The 27,899-nt window shown below is 38.4% G+C and overlaps 1 protein-coding gene across 1 annotated transcript in view; it reads right to left on the bottom strand.

Moving 5' to 3' along the window:
• Window positions 1–27,899, bottom strand: part of DNAH5 (dynein axonemal heavy chain 5) — a 186,850-nt gene that overhangs the window by 117,232 nt on the left and 41,719 nt on the right. The window contains exons 22-39 of the mRNA XM_067570022.1: window positions 26,034–26,235; window positions 23,911–24,146; window positions 21,392–21,610; window positions 20,640–20,702; window positions 19,387–19,625; window positions 18,192–18,432; window positions 17,279–17,478; window positions 15,948–16,101; window positions 14,196–14,359; window positions 13,309–13,465; window positions 11,540–11,752; window positions 10,634–10,858; window positions 8,006–8,178; window positions 6,728–6,906; window positions 5,626–5,813; window positions 4,702–4,896; window positions 2,932–3,066; window positions 1,966–2,073 (exon numbers count right to left, since the gene is read on the bottom strand). Coding sequence (XP_067426123.1) covers window positions 1,966–2,073; window positions 2,932–3,066; window positions 4,702–4,896; window positions 5,626–5,813; window positions 6,728–6,906; window positions 8,006–8,178; window positions 10,634–10,858; window positions 11,540–11,752; window positions 13,309–13,465; window positions 14,196–14,359; window positions 15,948–16,101; window positions 17,279–17,478; window positions 18,192–18,432; window positions 19,387–19,625; window positions 20,640–20,702; window positions 21,392–21,610; window positions 23,911–24,146; window positions 26,034–26,235 — 3,291 coding nt within the window. The remainder of the gene's footprint in view (window positions 1–1,965; window positions 2,074–2,931; window positions 3,067–4,701; window positions 4,897–5,625; window positions 5,814–6,727; window positions 6,907–8,005; window positions 8,179–10,633; window positions 10,859–11,539; window positions 11,753–13,308; window positions 13,466–14,195; window positions 14,360–15,947; window positions 16,102–17,278; window positions 17,479–18,191; window positions 18,433–19,386; window positions 19,626–20,639; window positions 20,703–21,391; window positions 21,611–23,910; window positions 24,147–26,033; window positions 26,236–27,899) is intronic.

The raw sequence follows: 27,899 nt of genomic DNA, 5'->3' as shown, positions 1-27,899 counted from the left end.
TTTCAGAGGGCTTTATACTCAGCATGGTTCAGCTATGTCTTTGCTATGTACAGTCATACTAGCTTTAGGAGAGCTAGCTTGAGTATGTGTACATAAGCAAGGGAAATCACAGGCAGTGTAAATGTAACTTTAGTTTAAGATCACTTATCTCTGCCCATTCATGAATTGTTTAGGTTATCCATCATAAACTAACAAGATTCACCAACCTTCAAAGGAAGTTTTTCTGCCCAGCTATGAACCATTTTAATCATCTATGTTACACTGAGATTGGACTCACTACTGATTTGGGGAATAATGTACTTTGATTTTAGTTTACCTAGAAGAGAGCATTCCCACCAAGGTAGACCCACGCTCAGAAGGTGTAACCTCTGTTGATATCTCTCTACAGAGAAATGTGCAGAAGAGATTGTATCTGAAGTGACCATTGTTTGTGTCGTGTTTGTTTTGTTATTTTTCTCTTGAATCATAATCACAATTAACTGATTATTTTATTTGTCTTTAATCACAGTGTCCTCAGAACCCTTAGAACCCCAGGTAACTAAATAGTGGGAGTCAGATCCACAAATTGGCATTTATAGAGATAAGATTTGGCCTACCAACTCTTGTTTCTCGAAACCACAATAGTTTAGTAGTTTGGGGGATAATATTTACCTCTCAACCACTTGAAACACCCTTTTCTATCCCACAATACCAGAACACTGGTATTCGGCATTGGTGAGGCCCCATTTGGACTAGGATGACCTCCTGAGGTCCCTTCAAACCCTAATATTCTATTATTTGATGATTCTATAATATAGGAGGATGGACATTTTCCCCTTGATATGAGCTTGTGATTAGCTTTGCCCTGAAAAGACACTTAGCATTTAAATATTATGCAAGAATCTCAAAGAAGTTTAAGATCTTTAAGTTTCTACACACACCTCAGAAATAAGTATTATATCCATTTACAGACAAGTAAGCTGAGGCAGAGAGGGTTTAGGTAATTTATCCTGTATCACAACCATCCAGTAAAAAAAAGTCATTTTAAAAAAACAGGATTTAGTCTCCTTGTATGCTGGTCTATCCATTGGGAAACTCAATCTCTCTGAAGCAAAACACTCAGAGCCCTTGGAATTATTTATTTTAGCCAAAGATTCTTATTTATGCAAGCTCATGTTCAGGTTTAAACTCAAGCTGTTTAGCAAAAGTAACTAATAATTTTCTTTTTCACGAGTTTTATTATACACTGTAAAATAGTTCACTTTACTCAATGAATAAATAGTATGTCTTTATTTCATGGATTACCTTCTTGTTTGTGTATTATGGGAGTGCCCAATTGACCTTTATACTCACATATGCATGCATCAAATATACCTAGGTGAGCAGAGCTAAGTATTTAAATTGATGAAGAAAATGTACTTCTCATGCACAATGTAGTATTTTAGATGGTTAGTCAGGAAGTTTTGACAAACAACAGCTGAGAAAAGAAGCTGAGAAATGCATACAGCATTGGGACCAAATTCAACATGGATATTCATTTGAATTTATATTACTCAGCAAAGTTCTTATTGATGACTGCATATATGACAAGTGTAAGGGCTTTTAGTTATCTGAGAAAAAGTGAAACATCTGAAAAAGTCAGTTGGGGAAAAATATTCTTTCCATGCTCAGGTGTTTTATTTTTTAAATAACTTTTCCAAAGTAATTCACTTCTCCACTGGGAACAAGGATAACAAATAGCCTCTGAAGAGTTAATTTATAGGTCATTGAAACTAGCATTCATGAATTTAAGTGACATTACTATAGATTCACTAGCATGTTACTATCCAATATTTATTCTCACTCAGTAAACTTATTCTTGCTGTATGGAAATTATTCATTTTCAAAAGATTAGATTATAATAATGTATTACTATATGTTTATACTCTGCACACAATCAAGATGTCATGCTGGGAAAATACCATACATCAAAAGCTTCATTATTACCTGTTTATTTATGGCAGCTTCTAGCTCTGGATAGCCTGCTTTGTCAAGCTGTATACTTGGAAACAGGTCTTCAATCAGACTCAAGAACAAGGGTTCATCTTCATCAATCTAACAAAAAATTAGAAAATCATTAGGAAAATAAGGTCAAAACAAATCCAATTTAACATAACCAATGGTGCGTTAAAGTCAAACTCTGCACCATCCCATGGGTCTAGAAATCCCTAACACACAGAAATAATCCAACTAGATTTCCAGGTGACTGGGATAATGCAGGGAGCAGAATCCAGATATACTGGAGCGGGAAGAAGTGAAATTGCAAGTAGGCCTAATGGCCATAAGTCACTGTTAACAGATAACTAAAATCATAGTGCATGTTTTGGTTGTGTACAAAAGTACAGATTGTGGTGATATTATAAAGGAATGAGTGACAGGCCTTCATTAGAATCTGGAGAGAGACAGGGAAGGAGACGATTAACTCAAGGGTACAAGTCTGTGGCATGGTAATTGTAACATAGTTCTGTTGGTCACAGAGTAAGGAAGTGATGGAGAGGAATTAGAAGGAAGTCTAAGTTATTCAGTTTTGAACACTTTGTTTTTGAAAGAGTGGTGGGACCTCTAGATGGCACTATACAACAGCTTGAGATAAAACTGGACAGAAGAGTACAACTCAAGTGTGGAGAAGTATAGCTGGGAATCACTTCCTAGAGGCAGTAGCTGAAGCTGTGGGAATGAGGAGGTTGCCTACAAAGACAGAAGAGCAATGGTAAAACCCTTAATGATGCCAACAAGAGGATGTAACATTTCTGAGCCACTGCTCAGATATCTGAACAACCAGGAGATCACGGAGTCACATCCAATTTTAAAGGGATCCTTTTGACTGTCAGAGCTTACACATTGGTTTATCAAATAAGAAAATTAGGTGTTTGACTCAGACAATTACACAACATTTAGATCTGCATGACTTACCAGTTTAGAAAGGTTCATGTCTCTCAGAACACGCATGACAATAGTAGATTCTGTATCAGTGGGGTTTGCTCTTTTTGCTGCCCCCAGCGTGCGCAGCACTGACAATATATTCCGCAAACCAAAGTCATAATGCACCTAAGAGGTGTGATAAATTTGAAAAATTCACCCTTCTTAACATATTAGTTTAGCAGCTTATTCTCTCCATGCAGGAAAAAGATTCGTACCAAATGTAACAAAGCTGGGGGCTCCTCTACCATATATATGATAAATGTAATTCACAGATTGCCTTTTGACTGTGTGGTCTAAATTGCACAAGTATTGCAGTTTGCCCATCTGTTAAATGGGGATTATGATATTTTCCCACCTCTGTAAAGCACAGATCTATGATTGAGAAGCTCTACCTAAACGCTAAATTTTATCATTGAATGACGTAATAATCACCAAACAAGCTGTTTTTCTTGCTCTCTTGGAGCATGTGTGCCATGTAGAAGGGTTAAGGTTCATTGCAGTAGCAACCTAAGTTTAAAAGCAATAGACACTTAATCAGAACCTGAAGTACTGTAGCAGTAATAGTATTCATAGACAGATACCTCAGTGGAGGGGTAAAATTATGTATTTTCTTTGTCTTGTTCTGTTATCTTAAAAGTACACTTTCACAATGGTAATGAAGGCCAAGATTCCTGTATAGTTTGACCATTTTAAAATTAAGAATAGCAGTATTTATATTAGCGTACACTGCTGCTGTAGTCTAGAAGACCCGTCCATTTAGGTACAAAATATGTCATTCTCCCATTAACCATATTTGATTTATGAACATAAATTAAAAGATATCTACCTCATGTACATACATTAGTAAGCAAACAATGCAGTTTGCTCAGGATGCAAGTCAGGACAGAATTTGACTCAGTATTTAAAAACTCTTTCATGGCAAAGATGTACAGTATGAACCACAATTAATAAATTATTTTTTCCCCCCAGGATTTTCGGTGATTTGGGTGAAGTTCCTCCCTGCCCTCTTTAGAGACCTTTAGATGCCATAAGGTCTTTGGTCAAGGCCAGCTACCAAAGTATTCTGGGAGGAAGGGAGACTATATAGAATTCCCTTCACAGTTCATCTACAGAAGTGCTTTAAGATAGGATCCATGAGGCCTAAAGAAGAACCCTTACTTCACACAGGTTTGCTATCTCCATGGAGAGGAGACTAGACTTTTCTGGGATCCCCATGGATTACGATGTCAATGAGGAGCATTTGAACGCTAGAGGCATGAGTGCCTTGAACACTTTTGCAGGAGGTGCTTTTCTTTGTTATGGGCTCTTTTGGGGGAAGGCGGGGACTGATTGGGTTTACTCTGATTTTTAAAAAGATATTCTTCGGTACATTGTGGGCACTGTGACAGACGTCACTACATGAAGAGCAACTCCTGAACATACAATACTAAACTAGTCAGCATAAAAGAAACTAGATTCCTGAACTATTGCTCTACAGAGCAAACATCTGGGAACACATAGACCCCAATTAGTCTTAATCTGCCACATTTGAATCAGAAATGGAGTATAGCACCGTGTCACCTCCCGGCACAGAAAACAGTAAACCCAGAATAGAAAATAAAACTCATGGAAAGCAGAGAGCACCAACACTAGGTGACAATTCCTGATTGGGTTTTGTTTGTGTTGATGAACATTGATTAGCCCACTTCTCTGCTCTGTAACTCTCCAGTCTTAAATATTAGAGTAAAAGTCATTTGAAAGGTAGCTCTCTGACAGCTTCACCTGCTTAGATAGCTGCTCCTCACATAGTTTGTACAGAGTGAAGAATTTCCTTGCCAGTACAATGTTATCTATGAATCCACAGCTAGCCAGTTTGACACGAATTATGATCTGACGATCAGGAACCATCATGGCAACTGAACGGAAGTTTATCTTTAAGTTTTCAGGCAGCTCTTGTCGCCCAGCATATCCCGGGTTCTGATTATGAGGAAAGAGTTTGAACTTGGCTTCATTATATGTAACAAGATAAATAAGCAAAGATATTTCTACAGACTTTAGACCAAAAGATTAACTATTATTATTAGATAAAGTACTTGTTACAAATTCTACACAGGATTTTTGATATACTACCGGAGTTTGGCTTTAATATATGGCTGCACTCTGAAGTGACTACAGACATGATTGAAAAATGCACGTATGGAGTCATGTATGATTACTGACTACAGTGTCTTAGCATTTCTTATTCCCTTAAGCCCTGCATAAACACTGCTAAACAGGTAAGATCTGGTTTTTATTTCTTCTTGTGCACCAGAATTATGTACCGAGTTTTAACCAGCTACACCTGTGCCAATCTGTTCACGGTAATCCCTATTGCACAGGTATTAGAGGGTATAATTTGGAGGGCAACACACTAGTTATAATGCAGAAGAATAAATATAACTAGCTGATTTTCAGATGCCAAGTTGAATTTGCACGGAGAACTACTAGAACAAATAGGTTTACTAGAAAATTGTGCACATTTGATCTGGAATCATTGAAACTCAACCTTTGTAACAAGGATTACTTCTCAGACTGGAAGTTAGTTTTAGGAGACAAGTGACTTCAGCACCAAAGAGTTAGTACATTTGATACAGCAAATGTATCAAATTGTAAGCAATGACACTGTGGTATTATCACTAAAATCTCACACCCCCTCAGAGTACCTACCATAGTAAGAAATAATCCAAATTCGGGGTTCATTTCCACATTATCTCCATCAGTGAAAATAAAGTTCTTTTTACGCTCCTTCTTACATGTCAACACAATTGCAATTTGCTGTGCAGCTACTGATAGTACAGGTAAGTCAATGCGGTTAAACTCATCAAAGCAGCCCCAGGAGCCAGACTGAGCAAGACCTTAAATAGAAAGAAACCTCTGAACGATATAATGAAGAGCTTATATCAGATTAAGAAACAGCAAAGATGTCTTTACTTGGAAGGAAGATAAAGATCAACCCAAGTTTGAGACCAATTTTTCAAAAATAACCATGGAGAAACTAGGTAAAATACAGATACCAGAACAGCTTGTAATAAGATTATAGGCACTTAGCTAGAAATATCTAGATGTCCTAATTTGGTCCCAAATTTTGCACTTACAATCGCTGCCTGGTATAATCAATTGCTGGTATAAAAGAAATGACCTAGACTTTCTGCCAACATTAATGAACTGTACATAGTACTTGACAACATTAACATTGCAGGTCTTTTTGTATTTGATCAGCTTCTTGTAAGTGATATCGTTTATGAAGAATTTAAAATAAAGATTTTATAAAACATGGCAAGCCAAATAACATCCTGTTTTCATACCAATTTCACAACAGGTTAAACACAACTTTTAAATTTTGTATTTATAAACAATGTTTAACTTAAAAACTTAAAACAAAAACAAAGAGGCTAAGTTAGCTTTAAAGGAATATGGACATTTTGTTTTGTTTCGGTGTCTCATGTAACCAGTGTTATAAAATCAAATAACATTTGTTTTTGGAAGAAGAAAAGTTAAATTTGAATTTCTCAAAAGCCTTTTAGAAAAGGCACCACAAAACCTAGTCAGAAAGGTTTCTGTTGAGCCGTATCCTTTTAATAGGAAAAAATACTTCTATTAATACAAGGATCTTTCTATTGTCTTTCAAGATGGTCTACATAAGAAACACTGTTAATGTAGAATACTGACCACTAATGTAAATTGTGGACTATTACTGTTGTGTATGTATTGGATCTTGTTTTACAAAGGGTTGTCTCAATTTGGGACTTCTAAGCATGGGAATTCTCACCTTTAAAGATTCTTCCTAGTCCTCTGAAATCCATCTGGTCTGAACAGTTGAAGACTACTACATATTTACCAAGGCATCTCCCCATGTCTTTAGTAGTTTCAGTTTTGCCTGTCCCTGCAGGTCCAGCAGGTGCTCCACCCATGTTCATTCCTAGGGCCTGAGCCAAAGTGATGTAACATCTATGGAAACAGACTTATTAGGTATCTGTCTGCACTGTTCTGCTACCCATGTTTGCTTGATGGCCTAACTAAAAATTGCATCAGTGTGATTTGAGGCCCAGTTCCATCACAAGGAAAGCCCTCAGTTAACAAACTTTACTAACATTTCTGCTGTGGGAGAGAGATCCTCCAATTTATTTGAGGAGAAATGCCCCACATCAGCAGTCTTTTAGTACTTTTTACTGGCCACTTCAGAGCCACATGACCACCTCAGCCTATACACAGTAGGGGAGAGGGTTGAGGGGGATGTCAGTTTGGTAAATGGAAGCTCATGAGGAAGGAATAGATAACAGCTCCAAATTACCAGCTTCAACAATTTTAGCGTACTTAACTGCTCAAATAACTTGAGCTAAAGTGGCTCATGAACTAAGTAATGTATACAGTGAAGCAAAATCCTGTATTCGCCTCTAGGACAGTGAGATACATCTTTTCCATCTTTCATTTTTATGAGTCTATGATGTGACCTGATACAAATTTAAATTCAATGAAATTAGCCCAATATCAAGGTCAAATGAATTTACTGATGCTTGAGCTAGCGAAAATAGAGAAGTTCATATTGGTTATTTTGGGTCCATTGAGGATTCTTCCTGGCTTCACAGTCATGCAGGTGGACCCCTGCTTCCAAACAGATCCACACTGATTTCAGTGAGGGGTCTGCTCTCAGATTTTATTGCACAATAGGAACCTGAGTTTGTGGCTTAATCTGATCAGCATTCATGGACTTTTTCATGTAGAATTTAACTCAGTTATTCCCAAAACTAAACTACTTGTGTTAATTTTCCTCTAAATAACGTAGATGTTTTATCTCATACATCGGCTGACATAAAGACTAACACAGCATATAGAAATAATCATGAATTTCTGAAAGTTATTACACATTGTAAAGGAAAAGAACAAAAAAATATGCCTTGATTCCCAAGCCATGCAAACCCACTGAAGTTAAAACTGAACAGGACATAAATCAGAACAGAATTTGGTCCCAAATAAGCAAATCTTTGAGACAACCCTTTGGTAAGAAGCCAAAAACTATGAAAGTTTGGTTAAGTAATCAAGCTTTTACCTATCAGTGAGAGGTGTTATGACAAGCCTGTCAGTACAGCCTAAGAATTCATTCTGGTATGTAAAACCCACATCAGTGATGTTAATCATCATCTTGTCAGAGTCTTCTTTGAAGTAAAATCTGCATTGTTTCAACCATTCAAAGTCTGTAGGGCTCTTGATATGCAGACAGCACTAGGAAAACAAAAACAAATCCTCAATAGAGCAAACTGATTAAGGGCTTGTCGACACTTACCTCGGAGATTCAGCGGTAGTTGACCAGAGTTACGCAAGCTATGCAAAAAACTTGCGTAACTCCCGTCGACTTCTCTGTTTTTGTTCTGCGTGTTCTTTTCACTGCACTGCGCCGATGGGAACCGCGTTCCCATCAACGCAGCGCTATGCCAATTGAGAAGGTGGTCTTAATACGTCGATTTCTGGATTGACTGAGCAGGTCTTCACTGACTGCTCAGTCGATCCAGAGAAGTCGATCTGACGGCAGCGACTTTGCCACCGTCAGTGTAGACACAGCCTAAAATAGACATTTTGCATTTATATAGCACATTATGTAAGCAGATCTCCAAGAGCCAGAGTACGGTACCACTGGAAATTCAGTCAATTCAACAATGAACTGCAACAGCTAGCAACATAACACACAATTGCTATGCAACGAGGGGTGGAATTTTTGTCCAAAGTTTTTTTGGAGGGGCACCTTCCACCTTTGAGACTCACACATGTACAAAGTGCATGTAAAATGCCACCAGATCAGAAAGAAGGTGAGAGTAGAGAAGAATTTCAAGAAATGAGGTAGGATTTAGAACAAGAACTTTTTTGCATGTGGGTGCTACAGTATTCAGATACAGTAAAGGATGACAGAGAAGTGGTTAAAAACCAGTAAATTGGTCATATAAAGCTGAGACTTTGGGGGGATTTTCTCCCAACCTTTCCCTTAGATAAAATGTACTCATTTTTATTTTAAAATCAGAAACATTGGTGGAAGTAGAGAAAGGTGGGTATTGACCGGCTAAAGGGGAAAGGAAGGAGTAGCCATCCTTCTTTCTCCAGATCCCCCAAAGCAACACAGCAATATAACCCACATCAAAAGAGTGCTCTGCCCCAGTAAGCCCCTTCAGGTGTCTTTAGACTTTGAAAATCTGAGCACCCCTTGGTTGGTGATTTATGTACAGTTCACCAGATCTCTCATGATCTCCTGAGGGTTTGAAAAAAGTTCTCCAGGTTTCTTTCCAAAGCAAGTTGTTTTGATTTCCTTTTACAATATCTGTCTCATTCTGGATTACCATGGATGCAGCAGATGAAAGAGGTGCAAATTAATCTTACAACCAATGAGACAATATTTCTACAGAACTATTATCTATATTGTAGAGATATGCATACATTACAGAATTATAAGGGAAAAAACTATTGTAACTGAATTACTGTACTGGCTAGATCTGTGTATGTTGCACATCCACAGACTGCCCTGAAAGGATGTGCTTCCTACCTAAGGGGAAGTAACCCTGAAAGAAAGCTCAGAGGATGAGGTTCTGCCTGCCTGTGGAAAAATGGAAGGGTTTTGTGAGAGTAAGCAGCAGGAGGGGAATCTTCTTTTGTCCTCTCTTCCCATAATAAATACATGTTCTGTTGTTACTGAACTTGTGCCCATGTCATCATTCCAGGGACTCTGCCTGCTTGTCCAAGAAAGAGAGCATGTCCTGTCACAACAGTATTTGGCCTATAAGCACCATGTAGGAAAAAAAATGCTTCATTCATGATTAAAGTCAATGGATACTTTGGCCTGAGTTGTCATTTATACTAAACCCTCCCCCACCTCCTCACCCTACCTAGAAATACCTACCCTGTTAGGCTGCACTGGCAGTGTGAAGTGACTTAAAGTGGATGTAAGTGTGTTACTCAATGAGATTTAGGCTCTTTGTTTCAAGTTCCATTTTGTGAATTTGACATCATCAACTTTCATCTCCTTCCCATCCTTTATGATGTTTTATGCTAGCTCCTTTGACTTATTATTGGAACCTCAGCTGATGATCCACAGACCACAGCCAGAACTGCTCTCGGAAATGTATTAGAACACTTGCAGAATTTATATAGAATTTGGTGAAAAATTGTCCCAGAGTTGACCATTCACTGGAGGCACTGATCTTGAATTGACACACTCCTGGAGTTGTGTCTTGGTCTCTCTCCCTCAATGCAAACTGGCTGTGTTTAATCTAGTCCCAACCCTGAAATTATATCAGTGGGAATGAACCCTTACACCCTCCCATCAGCAATTATAAATGCAAGGACTATTTTTCTAACAAGACCAAGCAGTAGAGGTCATCTGTCTTCTGTGAATATTTTTTCTTACAATCCTGAAGTCTAGTAGCCAGACAGATTAATTTTTGTTTATAGTTTTCTAATTATTTTACTGCTTGTGAGTAACAAAACCCTCAATTTATCCATGGAGCAACTATGACCTGGGATGCAGTAGTGCAGGCTTCCTCCCAGCACCACACATCACAGGCATGAAATGGAGAATCTACCACTAGATGTAGGCATATCTTTTTAACATTTGAAAGGCCACATTCAGCAGCCATTGAGCCATGTTTAAATACAATACTGAGACAGCACACAAAAGGCTGAACTGAACACTTACCAGGTTATCAAAGATGTCCCTCTGGTGCACATGGATAGTGATTAGTGTCTCATATTTAATTCGCTCCACTGGACTGAGGTCTTTGGTTGTCATGTCTATCAGAGTGTTCAGCAGGTCTAAGAAAGATTGGTTTGTCTTCTGCATTACTTTTTTATCGTACCTGGCATTAGTCAAAGCATCTTCTGAGTCTCTTGTCCAAATCATTTGGATCCCCAATAACCCAACCTTATGGAAAAAAACAAACAGTGTGCTCTGTGAAGTTTTTTTCAGTTAGTGTATATAGCATATAAATGCTAAATTACTTAATAAAATTAATTAAATACTTAAAAAATTATTAAAAGGTGTTACTCATACCTTCATTCAAGAAGTAAAACTAATCCTAGTAAATACTTCATATCCCAAATATACTCTCTGGTGTACAAATGTGATGTCTTTTGAAAAATCAACAGGAGTAGCAGACTTTTGAGAGCAACTTATTTTTTTTAATCAAAGTTCACTTGCATGTATTTTCTCCTGATCCCACTGGTGACTAATATCTTTGCACTATTGTAGCACTGTTTATTAGTAGATCTCAAAACGCTTCACAAAGCATTGTATTAGTTTTGTATTGGACAGGAAAGCAACAGCACAGAGAAGTTAAAGACTTTTCTGTAGAGATGCCAAGCATCCAGCAATTCATTAATTTGCATGTTTCTTTGTTGTAGTATCAGGTTTTGATCATTTGTATGTAGATGCCTATTGCATAGGATTAAAAGACTAACAAGACCAAGTACTGAACAACATTTAATTGGCTTTCAGTTTTGCATTTTTATAGCTAACTGCAAATTTCAACATAACCAATGCTGAAGGGACCAAAAATGGCAAAGTCATTTGAGAGCAACTCCTCACCCATTTTAATAAGCTTACCTGGGCTGGGAAAGAAGAAAGAAATTCAATAAACTGAAATCCAGTTTCCTGGATATCCATGGCTGCCTGGCGAATGACCGTATGCAATGAGGACTGTGATTCCTTCAAGAGAGAATTGAGCCAGACTTCCACATTACCCTCAGCCATTACAGGTTTATCCAACTCAATTGTCTCACCCTCTCGAGAACAAATTGACAGAATACGATCATATATCTAGTTGAAACAAAAAAAAATACGGTAATATACAAAACATTATTGCTATGAGGTTGTCATTCCTTCAACATCTCCATATTACAATTAACTATTTTTAATCCTGGTAATTTATTGAACAGGTCAAATTTCCCCAGCTAAAAGAAATGAGCTACAGTAACAAATTAATCACTGCTGAACCTGGTAAGGCTTATTCAGAACCAGAGTTTCATTTAACAGTGTTTTAGCAATAACTGAAGTAAACTTTCAATTTACTACAAAAATGAATAATTGACTATGAAGCTGATCTCACTTGTTTAGTCTTACTTCTATTTTTATCTTAGTGCCTAGAGACTCCAATGATCAAATGCACTAACAAAGCTTGAAGTCTTAAAATTACAAACAGACAAAGGATGGGACGCGGAGGAATTGAGTGATTAAGGAACTTGCCCAAAGTCACACAGACAATCATTTGCAGAGCCAGAAGCCAAATCAATGTCTGAGTACCAGTTCAGTGCCTTAATGTCAAGATTTTCTTTGCTCTACGAAAGGGATATTTTAAAGCTCCAGAAGGTCTTCAGTACACAAATCAGTAGGACTTGTGCTCCTGAAATCTCTAGAAATTTTTTTAAGTCTCCCCACCAAATACCTAATGGCTCAGTTTGTCACTGCTCCCCCAATAGGTTTGCTAAGGGTGAAATCGGACTGCAAAAAGACTTCTACATTGTACACCCCACACAGGTGGGCTTACTTGTATTCCCAGTATCCCCTGAGTACCAGAGCCGCTCTAGGATACCAAAAACAGAACAAGCCTCCCCAGAATATGACTAGTGAACTGGTGATACTATTTACCTGGAGGGGAAAAGTGTGATTTGTGGGTGCTCAGGCACACATGCATACTTAGGGAGGAGATAGGGAATAACCTAAAATCCAGTTCAGTAGCCAACTGTCACAGATATTGAACACTTGGCCTTTACAGGTCTGACTTCATAAAAAAAATACAAAATAGGCTCTCTTGTTTGGTCTATGTTCTAACTCACTCAAACACCTGGGCTTGAACGGTCAACTTGAAAGTTAGTGGTTTTAAGTTTTGCAAGTGGAATCATGGGTGGGGATAACTTAGATGAGGAGAAAATTATTTCTCACCAAAAAGTGTTATATATACACAGGGTAGCATACTTGTGACAAGCTAGTTCTTTTTTATTGGAAATGCAGGTGAAATATTATAATATAACATAAGCTTCTCTTTTCCATGGCATGTGTGTTTTCAAAAGTCTAATCTCCTGTGAAGAAAGTGTCTGTGTTTAAAACTGCTAACTTGGTGTCATGTTCCTAAACCAAAATATTGGTGCAAATTTCTGAACTACCATCCTCACTCTACATGCAATTAATTAGTCATGTAAGCTAAGACTGAGAACCCACGTCCCCTGAGGTAAACGTTTAATAAGCACTAGGGCACTCAAGATCCCGTGGGGATCTGGCAAATGGACCATTTACCCTTGTAACTTTGCATTGATCAAACAGTACCCATTGCTTGCCAATCTGCAAGACAAGTATGGCAAGATTAGAGTGGTGCACACCTTTTCATGGAACCTGACAGTTTTAATGTTGTCGAAGACATTCAGCAGGTGAGCCTGAATAGTGTGAGAGTCTGATGCCTGGCCAAGTATCTCCAAGAGAGCAGGGTCTGACACAAAGAAGAACCGAGGAAATGAAAGTCGTTTTTTCTCCAGGTATCTGAGTTTAAAAGAAACAAGCCATGTGATAGTATTTATTCAGCACTGCCTTCAAAAGGTGAGTTTCATCTTATCCCTTTGGTGATGGGAGACCAAGTTTTCTCAACACAAAAACATATTAATGCAGATTGCATTAATGATAACAATAGCAGTTCAGACTCACTGTGCCCCGATGGGTTAAGAATCTACTTTGATGTTACCATTTAGTATTACAGATGATCTCATTGCACAAAGTCAGTGGAGGTCACTGATGTTACAGATCATTCAGAATTGTAATTAAAATTTAAGAAGGTGTTTTATAGCAAGTCTGTTTCTTGCTATTCCGGATCAGCTTGCTGAACCTCTCCCAGATTTGGATGGAAGGCCAGAATAAGGTATATAGTACTACACTCATGTGTTCCTTAACCCATGCAGAATATTGGGTGAAACACTGGGATGAACTGGCTGCACTTCCCACAGAGTGAGACTAATCCCAGGCAGGGTGCAGTTCTAGCTCACTGAAGTTGGATGCTTTTGTCGAAAGTATTGCTAATGAACTCAATGTCATACTTCCTTTACTTCAAAATTAAGTTACGGACTAATTCGCACCTTCACCTTACATGGAGAAATAAGTCTGCACCCCCAGGCCTATGCTAGAGAAAAGCACTTAAAGGAATTACTCCATTATCTAGTCCTGTGGTTGTGCTACTTATCATCATTTGCTTGCAGTTATGCCCTATTAGTAGTCTTACCCTGTAAGTGACTTCTGACAGATTTCAAGTTGTTCTAACAAGTGGGGCAGCAGCTGCCCCATGGTTTCATCTCCAACACAGCACTGGACCACATTTGGCAGTTCATGGGCCCGCGTCAAGATCTTCACCCATGATTTATCTATGTTAGAGAAACGCTTGGCTTCCTATTGGAAAAAAGGGTGAAAAGCAGATCATCTACATAACTGAGATCTTCAATTCAGATAAAATGAATTCTGAATTAATGAATGCTGGAAAAAACTAATGTCCAGACCCCCCCAGATTTTGTCAACTATCCCCATAGAATGTCAACTTTGGTAGGTGTAATACAGGCAAAGTATTAACTGTCAATGCTTTTACATTTAGTTTTCAAGTCTCTGGCACTGAACCCAACATTTCCCTTCCCTCCTCACCCTTTCTCAAGATAGGAAGCAGGACTGCTGAGTTGCCAGCATTTAGATCCATCACGTTTAAATAGAGTATCCCAGATTTATATTAGTTTCTAAAAAATGCTAATTTTAACATTAAAGAAAGTAGGAGAAGTGTTAGGAAGACTCCCAGCAGGATGAGTGGACACCTGCAACAATTATTAGTGGCTAAGTAACAGTCTAGACATGAAAAAGCTTCCTAAGTCATCTACCTTAGTTTACCTCCCCATCGATATAGTAACATTCACTATTGTACACTTCATGTCATACTCAGTCTGGTTTTAGTTTGTACCTAACAATGGGACTTAGATTATTCTACAAGCAAATACATCTCAAATAAGTTTCACTCACAAGATTAATAATTAGAAGCTTAGATGGAACACAGATTCTTTATCCAATCTGATTTCACATTAAGAATATACAGTTTAAAATAATAATGAATATACAACACATTTTACACACACACACACACACACACACACACACACACACACACACACACACACACACACACACTGAACATTTGCTATTTCATATGACTTCAGCAATAGCTGCATTTTCTGCTGTGCTGAAGTTTAAAAAGCAGCTGCAGAAGTTACATTTGTTTGTATCAGCACAATGAAATTGTTGGCTCAGGTGCTATTGCCTATGCTCCTAACTATTGGATTTGCACTTGAAAATAACTTTAATATGCAGTTATGTGATATAAACTATGCAAGCAAAGAGTGAATTTTGATTGTAGTAACACTTAACATGATGCAAAAAAGTAAATAAAAATATTACTTTCAATAGACAGATAATCATACGCTCTTTTCAATTGTAAATATAATTTATTTTATGTCCTGTTTTTATTTGAGTTTGCATACATAAACGATCACTTTATTAGTTGGCCACAATAAAGCATGGTAGACATCTGTGAAGAGAGAAAGCTAATAATCAAAAGCCCAATTCATGTCAATGTAAATTGCACCAGATGTGCAGCCTGAATTTGTTTCTCGAAGTTAATATTTGGTTTTATGTATGCCTTTACTTTAACAAAACCTTTTTAAAAAATCAATCATTTTAAAATTATTGCGTAAAGATGATCACATCATAGCTCAAAACCCCTTACTAGTACTTTTTAAAAATGGATTTCAGCTTTGCAGGTTGATCACCCCAAAAATCTCACCCTTCTGCCCACATTAAAAAAAGTGCCTGAGGGTAGGAAGATGGCAAAGCAGGGATGGTGAAACCTACAGGTATAGAAAATGCCTCATCATTCATTTTTTAAATTAATTCAGTTGTGTATTTAGAAAGTAGAGTTCAAAGAAAGCAACTGTTCAAAAACCTTTGGCAGCTGCTTCGCAATGTCTCCGCCCACAAAAACAGCCTCTAAATAAATCCACAAGTTCTGCACTGTCATCCAGTTCTCAATTATATCTGTTGTGTTGGAAAGGTAGTGTACCCATTTTTGGATCTGTGCCTTGAATGGGGTGTTGTACCTGAAATAAATGCATAAAGTTGCTGCATTTAAAAAAGAAAGCTATGATTTTTAAAGCATGGTTAAGCCTTATCAAGCACATAACATATTAAGTGGAAAAAATGCATGCCTTATGTAAACTCATCCCCATATGCTACACTGACGATGTCTTCTATATGCACCCACAATTATATATTTTTCCAGGGTCAATTCCTGCTCATCAATAGTCCCCGGACTCCAATGGGAATGTTAAAATGAGTAAGGAAAGCAGGACTTGATCCAGAACATTTCAAAAAGCCCTGGATACATACAGGCAATGAGGGACACTGAAGGGTAAAAAAACATTTTTACTGATTTTTTTCCTGTAGCAGCTTACACAATGAAAGTCAATACAGCTATCTGTGGTATAAGGAAGTGTGAGTGCTCCTTTCTGTGGTCTGTAATTACATTACAGTTTGAAAAGCGTCAGAAACCCCAAGATTGGCACCATCATCTAGCCACAATCTCAGTTAATTTATAGGTTCTTAGCAGCCATTCGTCCAAGATTCCTCTAACTCTCACATCACTGGACATTCCACTCTTGAGTTGTCTTAAAATATCCAGATTGGTTTGCAAGAAAACAAGTTTTCCTTCTAAAGAAAAGTTCCTCTAGAAGGGAACAACAGCCATTTCCCTTCAAAGATCTACAATTAGCCCTACCTTTGCAAATTTTAAAATTGAATAATTTAAGATTAACACACATCATTGAGATTACAAATTTTATATTCTAACCACACCTGAAATTTAACATGGATTAGTTGTGTACTGTGAATTGTACAGATATTTATATGTGAGAAGTTCCTGGAACCATATATGGCCCTCAGTCCACGCAATTAGGTCCCCAGGAGGTCAGGGGGTCATGCACGGATGAAAAGAATTGTTAAGCCTTTAAGTTCCGATCCTGTACCATGAGTACGTGTTTATGCCTACATGGAGCCAGACTGAGATCAATATGACTTTGCAGGGGCAAAGCTGACCATCTGCCTAGGGCAGCTTTCAGGATGGGGACCTTCATTTGCATTAATAGGGAACTGTTTAGTACTTAACATACTAGTGGTATTTCTTTATTCATTTTCTAATTTTTCCTCTTATTTGGAAAGGGGCAACTTTGTCTAATAAGCCAAAGACTTTTGCTAATAATTAATCCCCTCTCCTGTTACCTGTTGCTCATGAGAGAGCCCAGAACCATCAGGCTATCCTCCATGCTAGCAATCGTTTCTGAAGTGCTGTCTCCTCTCAAGAGCAGCTCACCACGAGTTTTAAAGTTGGCAAAGGTGAACCTTTTGTTGTCCCACTCAGCAATCACCTGTTTCAGCTTCTGCTCAATGTCTCTCTCCTTCACCGCACTGATGCAAATATCCTAGTAAATAAATAGCCAGTTAATATGAGAAGCTCTTTCTGCTCAGCCTCAAGCCTTTCCATTCTCCTGCCCTCTCTCTCTCATGAGCAGTAGCTAGGCACCAAGTTTAACATAAATCAGTAAGAGGAAAAACTACTTTCATGTGCAAAAACAACAGAAGCCTCTTTATTCATATTCATCTTAAAATTAGTACACCTGAAAAAGGCATGAACTACTGGTGTTACTCCAGATGAGTTAAATGGGAAGGTGAAGAGCTACTCTGCTCATTTCTAGCAGCCAGACCAGCTGTTTAACTCCAATTTAAGGATACAAAAAAAAAAATCTACCTACCTACAGTTTCTCAAGATGATCTTTCACCATAGTATTTTTACTAGTGGTAAGGACAGGATGGCCAGCTCGGTAATGCTCTTTCAAAGCCTCATTACTGCAAAGCAAGTCACCTGCACAAATTTTAACTCCTGTGCTGGGTCCCAACTGCAATCTTTAAGTCTGTTTTAAAGCACATTCTGTGTTAAGGCTTCGTTACTTCATCAAAGAAGTTAAAAGGAAACTACAGGAATGAGGTGAGCTTTTGGAAAAGATACATTTGTGTGGTTTTGAGTGTGTGAGAATTGCTGAAGGGTAAGTGGATTCCTTCTATTAGCTACTATGAAAAACATTACAATGCCTTTACAAGGGCTAACTGCTCATTTCTGTGCCATTCTAACTAATACCTCTATTTCCTCTTTATATTTCAGCAGAGGTGCTTCCATGATATTCCTCAATTTGAAAGTCTCACTTTCCACCTCAAAACTGTGTTCAGTGAGATCTGTAATCCTCTTCCAGTGCCGAGCCATCATGGCTTTATTTGACATAAGCTCAAGCAAAGGGCAGCACTCATTGAAATTATCAATTGTCTTCTTTAGATCCAAAAATGCCTGCCATTCCTTTAAAGCACGAGGAAGTTTGCGACACCTGCATATATACAATCAGTTAACATTTTTAAAGCATTTTAGATTATCCTTTATGTTACTGATTTAGCTAAAGTAATAGGGCAACAGCAATGATACAACATAATTCTCAAGTTAAAGTAGACATTAGTTTAAGTTCCCTGGATTTAGTAATTGTACACATTCTTTAAGGGAATCTGTTCCCTCCCCCCTCATCAGCCTATTTCATTACTAACCTTACAATGAATACGTTGTCCATCTGTTACTCCATCTATGAGCTACCTTAATACTTTATAACAACTGTTATTATCCCAGTAATATTTCTTCACCACGTACAATTCTGGAATTCTTTTTAAGTTATTTTTATTTTTCAAATCAATTTGAAAAGTTTCAAAAATGGTAAAGAGTTTAAATTTTCTCAAACATTCTCCCTCCCCCATCTTTTCACCAATACTACTGGTTATGGAATGCTTCCATGGAAGGATCCTGCCCAGATGCGCAGAATAATCAGGTTTGATTTTTGAACTCTCTCAATTCCTAGTTTGACAAGAGCTTCAGTTCCATATATGTAAGTCAGCCCGTTAGATAGGAAGTGTGTTGGGTAACTCAAGAGTGTAGGCTACAGAAGGGGACCTCTGCCATGAAAACTTAACTTATTTAATTTGTATTTCAGGGAAATATAACCATCTTTCAACTAGAGAAAAGCAATTATCAATTCCAAATTTACTGCCTAGACACAATGAAGTTATTGGTTATTTGGAAAAAAATCCCAAGAAACAGAAGCCTATAACACACAATTGGTAAACTGCTCCCTATTTGGCGAAGACAGTAAAAAGACAAGACTAGAAGATTTCTACTAAGTTTTAAAGAGCAAGAACATGCTAAACTAAGTGTAGCAAGTGAAGGGCAATCCCTATCATTATTCAACAAGTGAAAACACACACCTTAACAATCAGTACACACTTCAACACTTTCTCACCTGTTCTGAAACTCCAGAAGTTCATTGTTTATTTTCTCAATGTTAACTTCTGACCAGAGGATATCATGGTAGCTATTGACTGTGTCAATAACATTGTTGTACAGGTTATAAAGTTTCTGTAGCAAGGTCAGCTGCTTCTTTATCTCAAGTAACTGAGGATACTGGGTAACAGGCAAACCAAAAAGCTCTTCCCCACCAGTGTAGGTAATGTATTTTCGATAGAGGTTGTCAAATCGATTCTAATAAAATATATCAATGCAAGTGTTAGTACTGTTCTCAGAGCTGTACAAGAGAAAACATAGCCCCTTCTCACAGGCACCTAGCATCCAAAAAGGCAGATAGAAGAAAACACATGGGGAGATGCAAGGGATGGTTAGAAAGTTATGTTTAAATAAAAATTGGACACTCACAGTCTGTGTTTGAAGTCCTTATGGAAGAAATGAGTGGTAGCCTGCCTGGTAGGATAGAAGGTTATTTCAGGAATAGTGGAGTGGATCGAAGAAGGCAGTGAGGATGTATCTTTGGTGGCACAGAATGAGAAAGGTGGCTTATGATATGCAAGAGCAGAAATAAAGGCAGAGGTGCAATTTGCAGAGCCTTGAAAGCTAGAATTCAGGTCTGAAGTGCAAATTCTCAAGTGAGGGATTTGAATCGGGGAATCATAGGTTTTCCTTCCCAGCAACTCAGACCAGATTTTGCCTGTGAACTCTGGCTTTCCTTGAGGGAGCAACATGGGAAGCGGAGGCCAAATCCAGCAAACTGCTGTAATGAATGGAAACTAGCCAAAGGATGAGGAAACATTTTATCAGAAAGGCTAGTGGAGAGTACACATTTGTGGATTTTTTTGCATATCATGAAGAAGTAGCAAGATTTCGCAAAAGCCTGGTGATGTGGAATAAGGATTCAAAAATGAGCACAAGGATGCAGATATATCGAAGTGTATGTTCCGCACAAATAGGCTCCAACCAGGACACCTGCACTTAGTAATTATGATTTATTATACAAATCCTGTACATAAGATGCACATTACCTATTTCTTGCTAATCCATTTTTTATTATTCCTTGCTAGCTAATGTAGAACATTGTTTAACAAACCTTCATGCCCCAATAAGCAAAATTAAGTGGGCTCTGGCCACTACATGAGGCTATATAGCTGTGTAGCATTTATTTAATTATTCTGAATTCTGAAGGACTGAAACTTTTTTGCTACTTCCATGACATTTTAATTACGTCTTTGAATTGGAAATGAATACCTGGAATATGATAAGCCTGTCACTAGCTTCCTGAGGCTCGAGACCAACCGCCATTGGTCCATTCTGGAAGAAGAAAGTTAAAGATGCTGTTCACTGATTTAAAAAATAAAGCATTTGCACATATAATTTCAATGTCTGTTAAAGTGTTAACTTCATTAATAGTTTTTACTACTGAGTTTTGCCACCCTGACTCCCATCTAGTAGTACCTTAGCAGGGATATAGCCCCAGTGAGATCAGCACGTCCACTTATAGAGAAAGGTACTTGACACTATTAAGCGTGGCAGAAGGGGATTCAAGTACTTTTCATACTTGATGAGTTGGAAAGGACCTTTAAAAAGTACACATCGCTATCTCCTACTACTGGTGAAAGAACAGACATTAGGGAGCTGGTTTACTGGAGACTGACTCTGCCGGTCTTCTTTGCAATAGTGAAGTTGGGAGCGTGCAAGGAGCTTCCACCCTCCTACATGCCGGACAAACCTGGCACTTGCTTGAGCACAAGCACTATCCAATAGACCTGACCTTTGTATTTAACATTGAACCATCATCCCCATTTACCCCTAAGCTCTCCTTGCTGAAAAGTTATGACCCCCACCACACGCTCCAGAAAAAAGTTAACTGACTCTTGTACTCCATGATCACAGCCCACTTTGCAATGAAGTTGAACACCACAAGGGTAACACAGAGAACTTTCATGCTGTTTTGTTCTTTTTAAAGTTTCTTTATTTTGAAGCACACCACAGATTAATACCTTGTCATAATCTGTATAGTACTGATGACAATCTTCAATGAATATCTCCACAGTGCTAATCAGTTCTCCCCTGTAGTTGGGCTGCAAAGCTACTAGCTCATTCTGCACTTCGTTTGCCCGGACCAGAAGCTTCTCCCAGATATAGCGCAAGGTGTCCACCTTCTCCATCTCTTCCTTTGCCACCAGCAGCTCATATTTGTTTAACAGTGCATAGGATTCCTGTCAGAACAATGGTTGCATCTATATCCACCATGTACAAAACAGGCTATATTCTATGCAAATATAACATATATAAATCCACCACATTTTAAATGTGGGAGACTGAAAACATTGGTCTTTTAGAGAAGCAGGAAGGCCATACTAATATAGTTGTGCATAAACAACAAATTCAGAAATTCATGATCACACAGAAATTAAAACTACTGTTTTTCCTCCTCAGCGCAGTCGGCTCCAAATTTCTGTTTGTGTTACAACCTGTTGCTCTAAAATTCTTTTCTGGTTACAGTGATATCTATCTATCTATCTACAAGTTTATTTTCATTATGATAAGGGTAAGAAGAATTAAATTAAAGCTATGCTTCAGAACTGACCCAGTATAATGACTATGTTCAGCACCACTACCAGTAAACCATGGAAGAGGAATAATTAAACATCTTACAATAAAATAAGTGACACTCTTGAACAGATCTTTTTTTGCATACATGCTTAAACCTAATATCAGACTTTTAGCATGAAGAGCAGTGGAAATCCAGCAGAGTCAAGATTTATCAGAGATCTAGGTGTACAAATTGACAATTAAGTGTATTAGCTGCTTTATTACCTGCTCACCAAAATCTGTCCCTCCCCTCCCCAACATCTATAGATTCTTGCATACTGTGGCCTCTGTGCACCTGAATTTTCATATGTACTATGGATTCTTTGTTTTGATATGCTACATTTTGACAACTAGCCAAAGTAATCAGAAACCAATTAAATTGATCTAATGTATTTTCATCCTAGAATTTTAAGAACTTTGAGTAACTCTTTCTTCCAAACAAAAATATGGGAGAAATAGGAACTGGAACTGTACTGTACTGTACTACTGAAAGCCAAGAAAAACAAACATTTAATTTAGACCAAATAATGGACTAGACATCAATCTTTATATGAGCTTTACCAGGGAAGGTGCTGTATAGGAATATACCAAGATACAAAGATAGCCAAAAACTAGTATCTGAATCAGTAGATTTGTCTGTTGTTTGCACCTGTAACAAATGCATGCGTGCTTTGTAGCTTCCAAGGATAATGAAAGTATTATGTATGAAACTCAACATTTTCAGTTCACAATTCCTATTTGGAGCATATTAGCATACTTCCTTAATTAGCATGCACAGATACAAACTGCACTTCAAAAATTGCTGAAGTTTATTCTAGAGAAAACTGACATAGAAAAACAGATGTCCTAATCATGCATTTCATCAGCAAATGCACCCCTTATATCTCCAACCTAAAAGACTGTAGACTTGCTAGTATCTCTGGTAAGTAGCAAACATGCAGTAGGCAACTCAATAGCTAAGAATTCAAAAGGCAGGCCCAACAGAAGCACAACACAGTTGGTTGCTGATAATGCATTTAAGGCAGAAGTTTCTATTTGAGGTGTAGCCATCAATGAGCCACATTGTACAAAACTGCATAGGCACAGGGTCATGCTTTAACAGTGACACGTGTAAATAGGAAATGGGAATTTTCTTTGAAATTACAGTATAGTCTTTGACTCTTCTGTCTTGATCAGGAGAACCTGTGTTTCTTTCAAGTACCAGCAATAGCCTTTTTATCAAGTACTTCTCCTGGGTAAGATGAACTTCCTCAGGCACAACTCCACCTCTGCCTCCCTTCTTGACTTGGACCTGCAGTATTCCATTTGTGCACAAACTTCTCCTCCCACCCGCCCCCCCACCAGTCTGCTGATCTACCCATCACCATCTCCTGCCTCTTGTTTTAGCTACCACATCTTTTTTCCCTACTTGTTAGCTTTAAATGCGCATAGTTCAGCACAGTCCCACACATGAAGCTGCACAGTCACATCATCTGCCCTGTACCTATATTGAATCCCAGTTCTTTTCAGGATCCATTGTGCAATTGCCATTTAAGCCTGCATGGATTTGTTCTATTCGACTGCAAAGACCTAGGGCTATTCATCTAAAAGTCACTTCCTTTGCTTCCTCCACATGCTTTGGCCTTTGCTGCACCCAACGGCCACAGCGTCCTTGTCAACTGCCTTGGTAATTCTCATGTGAGAATTCCCCTTGCCTGGGCCTCTCCATTTCTCTCTGCTGCTATTGAAGGCTCATGCCTACATGCTGCCTTGGCTCACTGACTTTACATTTGCCCTAACGGGAGTTCTGCACATGAAGCACTTTCAAGACCAAACTAATTTTATTATTTAACTACTTAGCTCATCACATTTTCAAAATTTACACTTCAATAGACAATGTTTTATACACACCAGTAGTAAACACACACTGTTCCCTTTGGATTACCTCAATAGGTCCCACTTGGAAGTCTATGGGGATGTGTTGCTCTCTAATCTCTTTTAATGCAGCCATAGCTATTCTGATGTCATCCAAATCCTTAATTTGTCGATTCAGTTTCTTGCCAAATTCCTCTACAAATGTGAAAATGTTTTCCATCTCTGTTCTGTATTTCTTGTTACAGTGACGCCCCAACGCAGTCATCCAACTCTTAGTTTCTGCAGTCAGTGCTAGCTTCAGGTCAACTAGAAAACACAGCACAAGTCATTTTAGATAATTTCCCCAAAAGCAGGTTGTATACACACAAACCCCTCATTAAATTGTCAATGCTTTTCCAGATATAGTCACTGATTTTGTTTTCAGGTGACTGTTATGTGTGTGTTTTAGCCTCATGTTTGTGGGATTAAGCGATTTGGCAAAAAACAATGTAAATATCATCAGAGTGATTATTTCACTTTCATCTTAAAACAATCTAATTGTTGAGAACCTGTTTTTGCCTCTCAGCACCATAAGGATGCTGGACTAGGGGTCCATGAGCCACTGAGCTTCGGTGGCTAGAGCCTATATGCCTAAAGAAGGCAGTTAACATAGTGCCTCCAGGGATTCAGGAAGGAGCATGCTTAAGAGTGGCAATGACTGTACCTCTGCAAGCATTTCAGGACCCCGTTTTCACACGTGCTGAGCACCCACCACTTCAACTACACCAATGCTTAACCCCTCTGTAAGTGCACTCCCTCAGTCCTAGTGGTGTATGTGGTGAGGGAAAAAATGCCAGTCATGCACAGGACCCACGCCACCACCCTTTTGGGAGTATATAATACTGTTCGTAGCTCAAGCATCACCCTAGCCAGGATGCAGCTGAATTATGACTGCTTCCTGTACTGGAATGCTTTGGATGGACTTTGCACTCTTCACCCGCTCTGAATGCACACAGACAGAGCCATAAGTTGGCTCTTTAACTAATTTCTATTTTACACAATTGTGAGCACTCAGACTGCACATTTTTCATCTTGTTCATCAGTTTAGTTGTCCACACTCCAACTTTATACACTGAACTATCAGGGTAAATAAAAACATGATGGGACAGTAATAGTTTAAATAATTTTAGAATAACAGGGGGAGGAGGGCTAAAAAATTAAAGGAGCCCAAACTGCTCATTTAACTTGTAGTAGGGATGTAAAAATGTGGTTAATGAGCAATCCCTTTAAACTTAATAAATATAGATCATTTAAATGCTCTGAGCTCCTTCCCCTGTGAAGTTCAGTGGGGGGGAAGGGAAGCTGAGCAAAATCATGTGGGTTTGGCTCTTGGAGGGGAGACCAAAAATCGTACGTGTCAGCTTAAGTGTTTTCTGATTTACTGCTATGACCTGCTACCTTCATTAACTGAGCAGCTCAGTCATTAACACAAATCACCAGTCAATAATTCCTCCACTCATCAACACATTAACTCGTTAACTCCCCCATTCTTAACCATTTCATTTTCACTTTTAAACAATAAAAACTATTTATAAAGCTGGAATGCAATGTGTGTCATTATTTAAGCTTACAAAGGTAGCAGGTTTCATATCCTGGATTTAGATCTTGCTTTAAAAGATTTTACCTCAGCGTAGCAAAAATAAGAATTGGGGCCTTAATTTTTCCCCCTGAGATTGGAAACTTGTGCCCCATTAAATCAGATGCCAAAGCTCCTACAAATTAGGGATGTAACAGGATAAACTTTTAAACAGTGAGTAGCAGTCTCACCGTTTAACAAATTAAGCATGCCACCAATCAGGTCCGAGCGTACCAACTAACTTTTTTCATGAATAACTTCAAAACAATTTCATAAATTGACTCTAAATACAAGTAAATGCGTTCAATTCCATCCGAATGGTAGTAACATTTTGAGACAGATACTTCATGCTTCACATTTGAGCAAGAAGGGTAAAAGTCACTCTTATAAGAGAAACCCGGCTATAAGCTTAAGATATTATCATTCCACAATATCTTTCTATGGGTCACATAAGTATAATTATGGGGAGAATTTAAAAATGCAATTTAAGGCAATAGTCTCAACAATTACCTCAATATGCATTAATGATAAAGGCTGAAGTGAGATAGTATAACATTTGTTCTACAAAATACTTGTACCAGTATATAGTGCCATAGCTCCCACACAGATGTATTCAGGTTCTGAGTTTATCTCCAGCTCCAAATCTCTGAAATGGAGGATCTGGGACTCAAATTCAGAGAGTAAAGGGTTTCCTGTTATGAACATATGGATGGTTTCCTCCTTCTCCCTTTGCCAGATGTGGTCATAAGCCTTGAAACGCTCCAGAGCTGTAAGAACTTCCTGCAATAAATTACAAGGTCAAAGAAGTTTCTCAGATATTTCAGATGATGGTTCAAGTTCAATTGAAGTAAACAGTGGGGAAAGCTGCATTTCAGCACCAAACAGGAGAGTGTTGAAATATTTAAGTTAAGCAAATCCTGCTAGAATGCAATAACCTATTCAGATATAAAAAAACTAATCAGACTGAATATGGCTGAACTGATCAAATCACCATATGCCTGTTTGATTATTTAATACTAAAACCTCCCCTCAGTTACTGGCATGCAACCTCAAGTACAAATCAGCAGGAATAATATGGTCCCTTTAGGTTAAAAGGTGCAAACTTCTTAGTCGGTCTCGTGACAAGAATTCAAGTAGAGGAGGTATTGTCTCTTCTCCTTGGATTATCTTTTATTTAACATCTCCTACAGCTCCCACTGAGCATATGTGTGCCAATATATGCCCCATAATTATCCAACTGTCCTTAATACTTAGCTTTTATATCCTGCATATTTGCAGTACTGTATGAACATAAACTCAATTCAGTTGGGCCTCAGCATGCCAGGGAGAGTTTTTAAATGAAGAAACTGGAGCACAGTAGTAAACCGAATTGACCAAGGTTCACACACAGACTCAGAGTCTGAGCAGGGAATAGAATTCTGTCTCATTCCCATTGCTGTGCTCATTCATCCTCTCTTCCCATAGCCAAAAGGAGCTTTGAGACAAAAGCGTGCCTAATTTGCAATCTTTTTTTTTTATTACCACCTTTGGCACTTTCCAATAGCCCACATCTATACTGCAACTTCTAAATAATGAGAAATGAACACTACTTTGGGATCTATATATTTACTCACCTATGAGGAAATAACCACTCTTCTGGATTTCTACTAGTGTCATGTGCTAGATATTGCTGTTAGATCCAAAGGGCAGTAGTTTCCACTCATACTTTACGCAGAATTGCATCTAGGCCTTTTTCACACTGATTATGTGCCATGATGTGCACATTCTCATCGGTGCCCTTCATTCTACCACTCCACCATTCCACTCTATGAACGTATACATTTTTGGCCAAATTTTCAATACACTTACCAGCCCTTAGAGATTAACTGGTTTCGGAGCAGATACAGGGTGAAGCAAGGTAAATCCCCCTTCCCAGGCTGCAGAGCACCTTCAAAAGCCAGTGGCTCTGAGTAGCCCCAGCAGGTAGGATATGGCACCTTACAACAATATAATTGCTAGGCCTATGGCCCAGTCCTTTCACACTTGGAACACCACAGCATGCAAGGAATGTCATTTCCCCACAGCCAGACCCCTGCACCTCAGGCAGCAGAATATGTATGCCCACCTCCACAGCTGCAGAGGCAGCTGATGGATTTTCCTCTGAGGGCTTAATATACCAGTCCTACTGAGGCACAGCTCCCACTAGCTTCAGCAGAACTTTTACTTGAGTAGAGTACTCAGGATCTTGCCTTCTAACCAATCTATTTCTATAGTAAGTGTCTTGGTCACTAGTGAAAAATCACAACCCTAATTCTATCATAGATCATTAAAATGTGCTAGCCACACGCTTTAAGATGTGTCCAGTAGGATAGTTCACAGGCTTGGGACATGTTACCAATTTTCAGTTTTATGTTAAACAATAAGCTTGAACTCTCAATAAAGCTTTCAGAGCTGTTTGCTTTTTT

Source organism: Emydura macquarii, unplaced genomic scaffold, assembly GCF_026122565.2.
Source record: "Emydura macquarii macquarii isolate MOO-44397 ecotype Brisbane River unplaced genomic scaffold, CSIRO-AGI_Emac_v2 contig_320, whole genome shotgun sequence".
NCBI lineage: Eukaryota > Metazoa > Chordata > Testudines > Chelidae > Emydura > Emydura macquarii.
The sequence above is the reverse complement of the archived record's forward strand: the minus strand, read 5'-3'. Positions and strand labels throughout refer to the sequence as shown.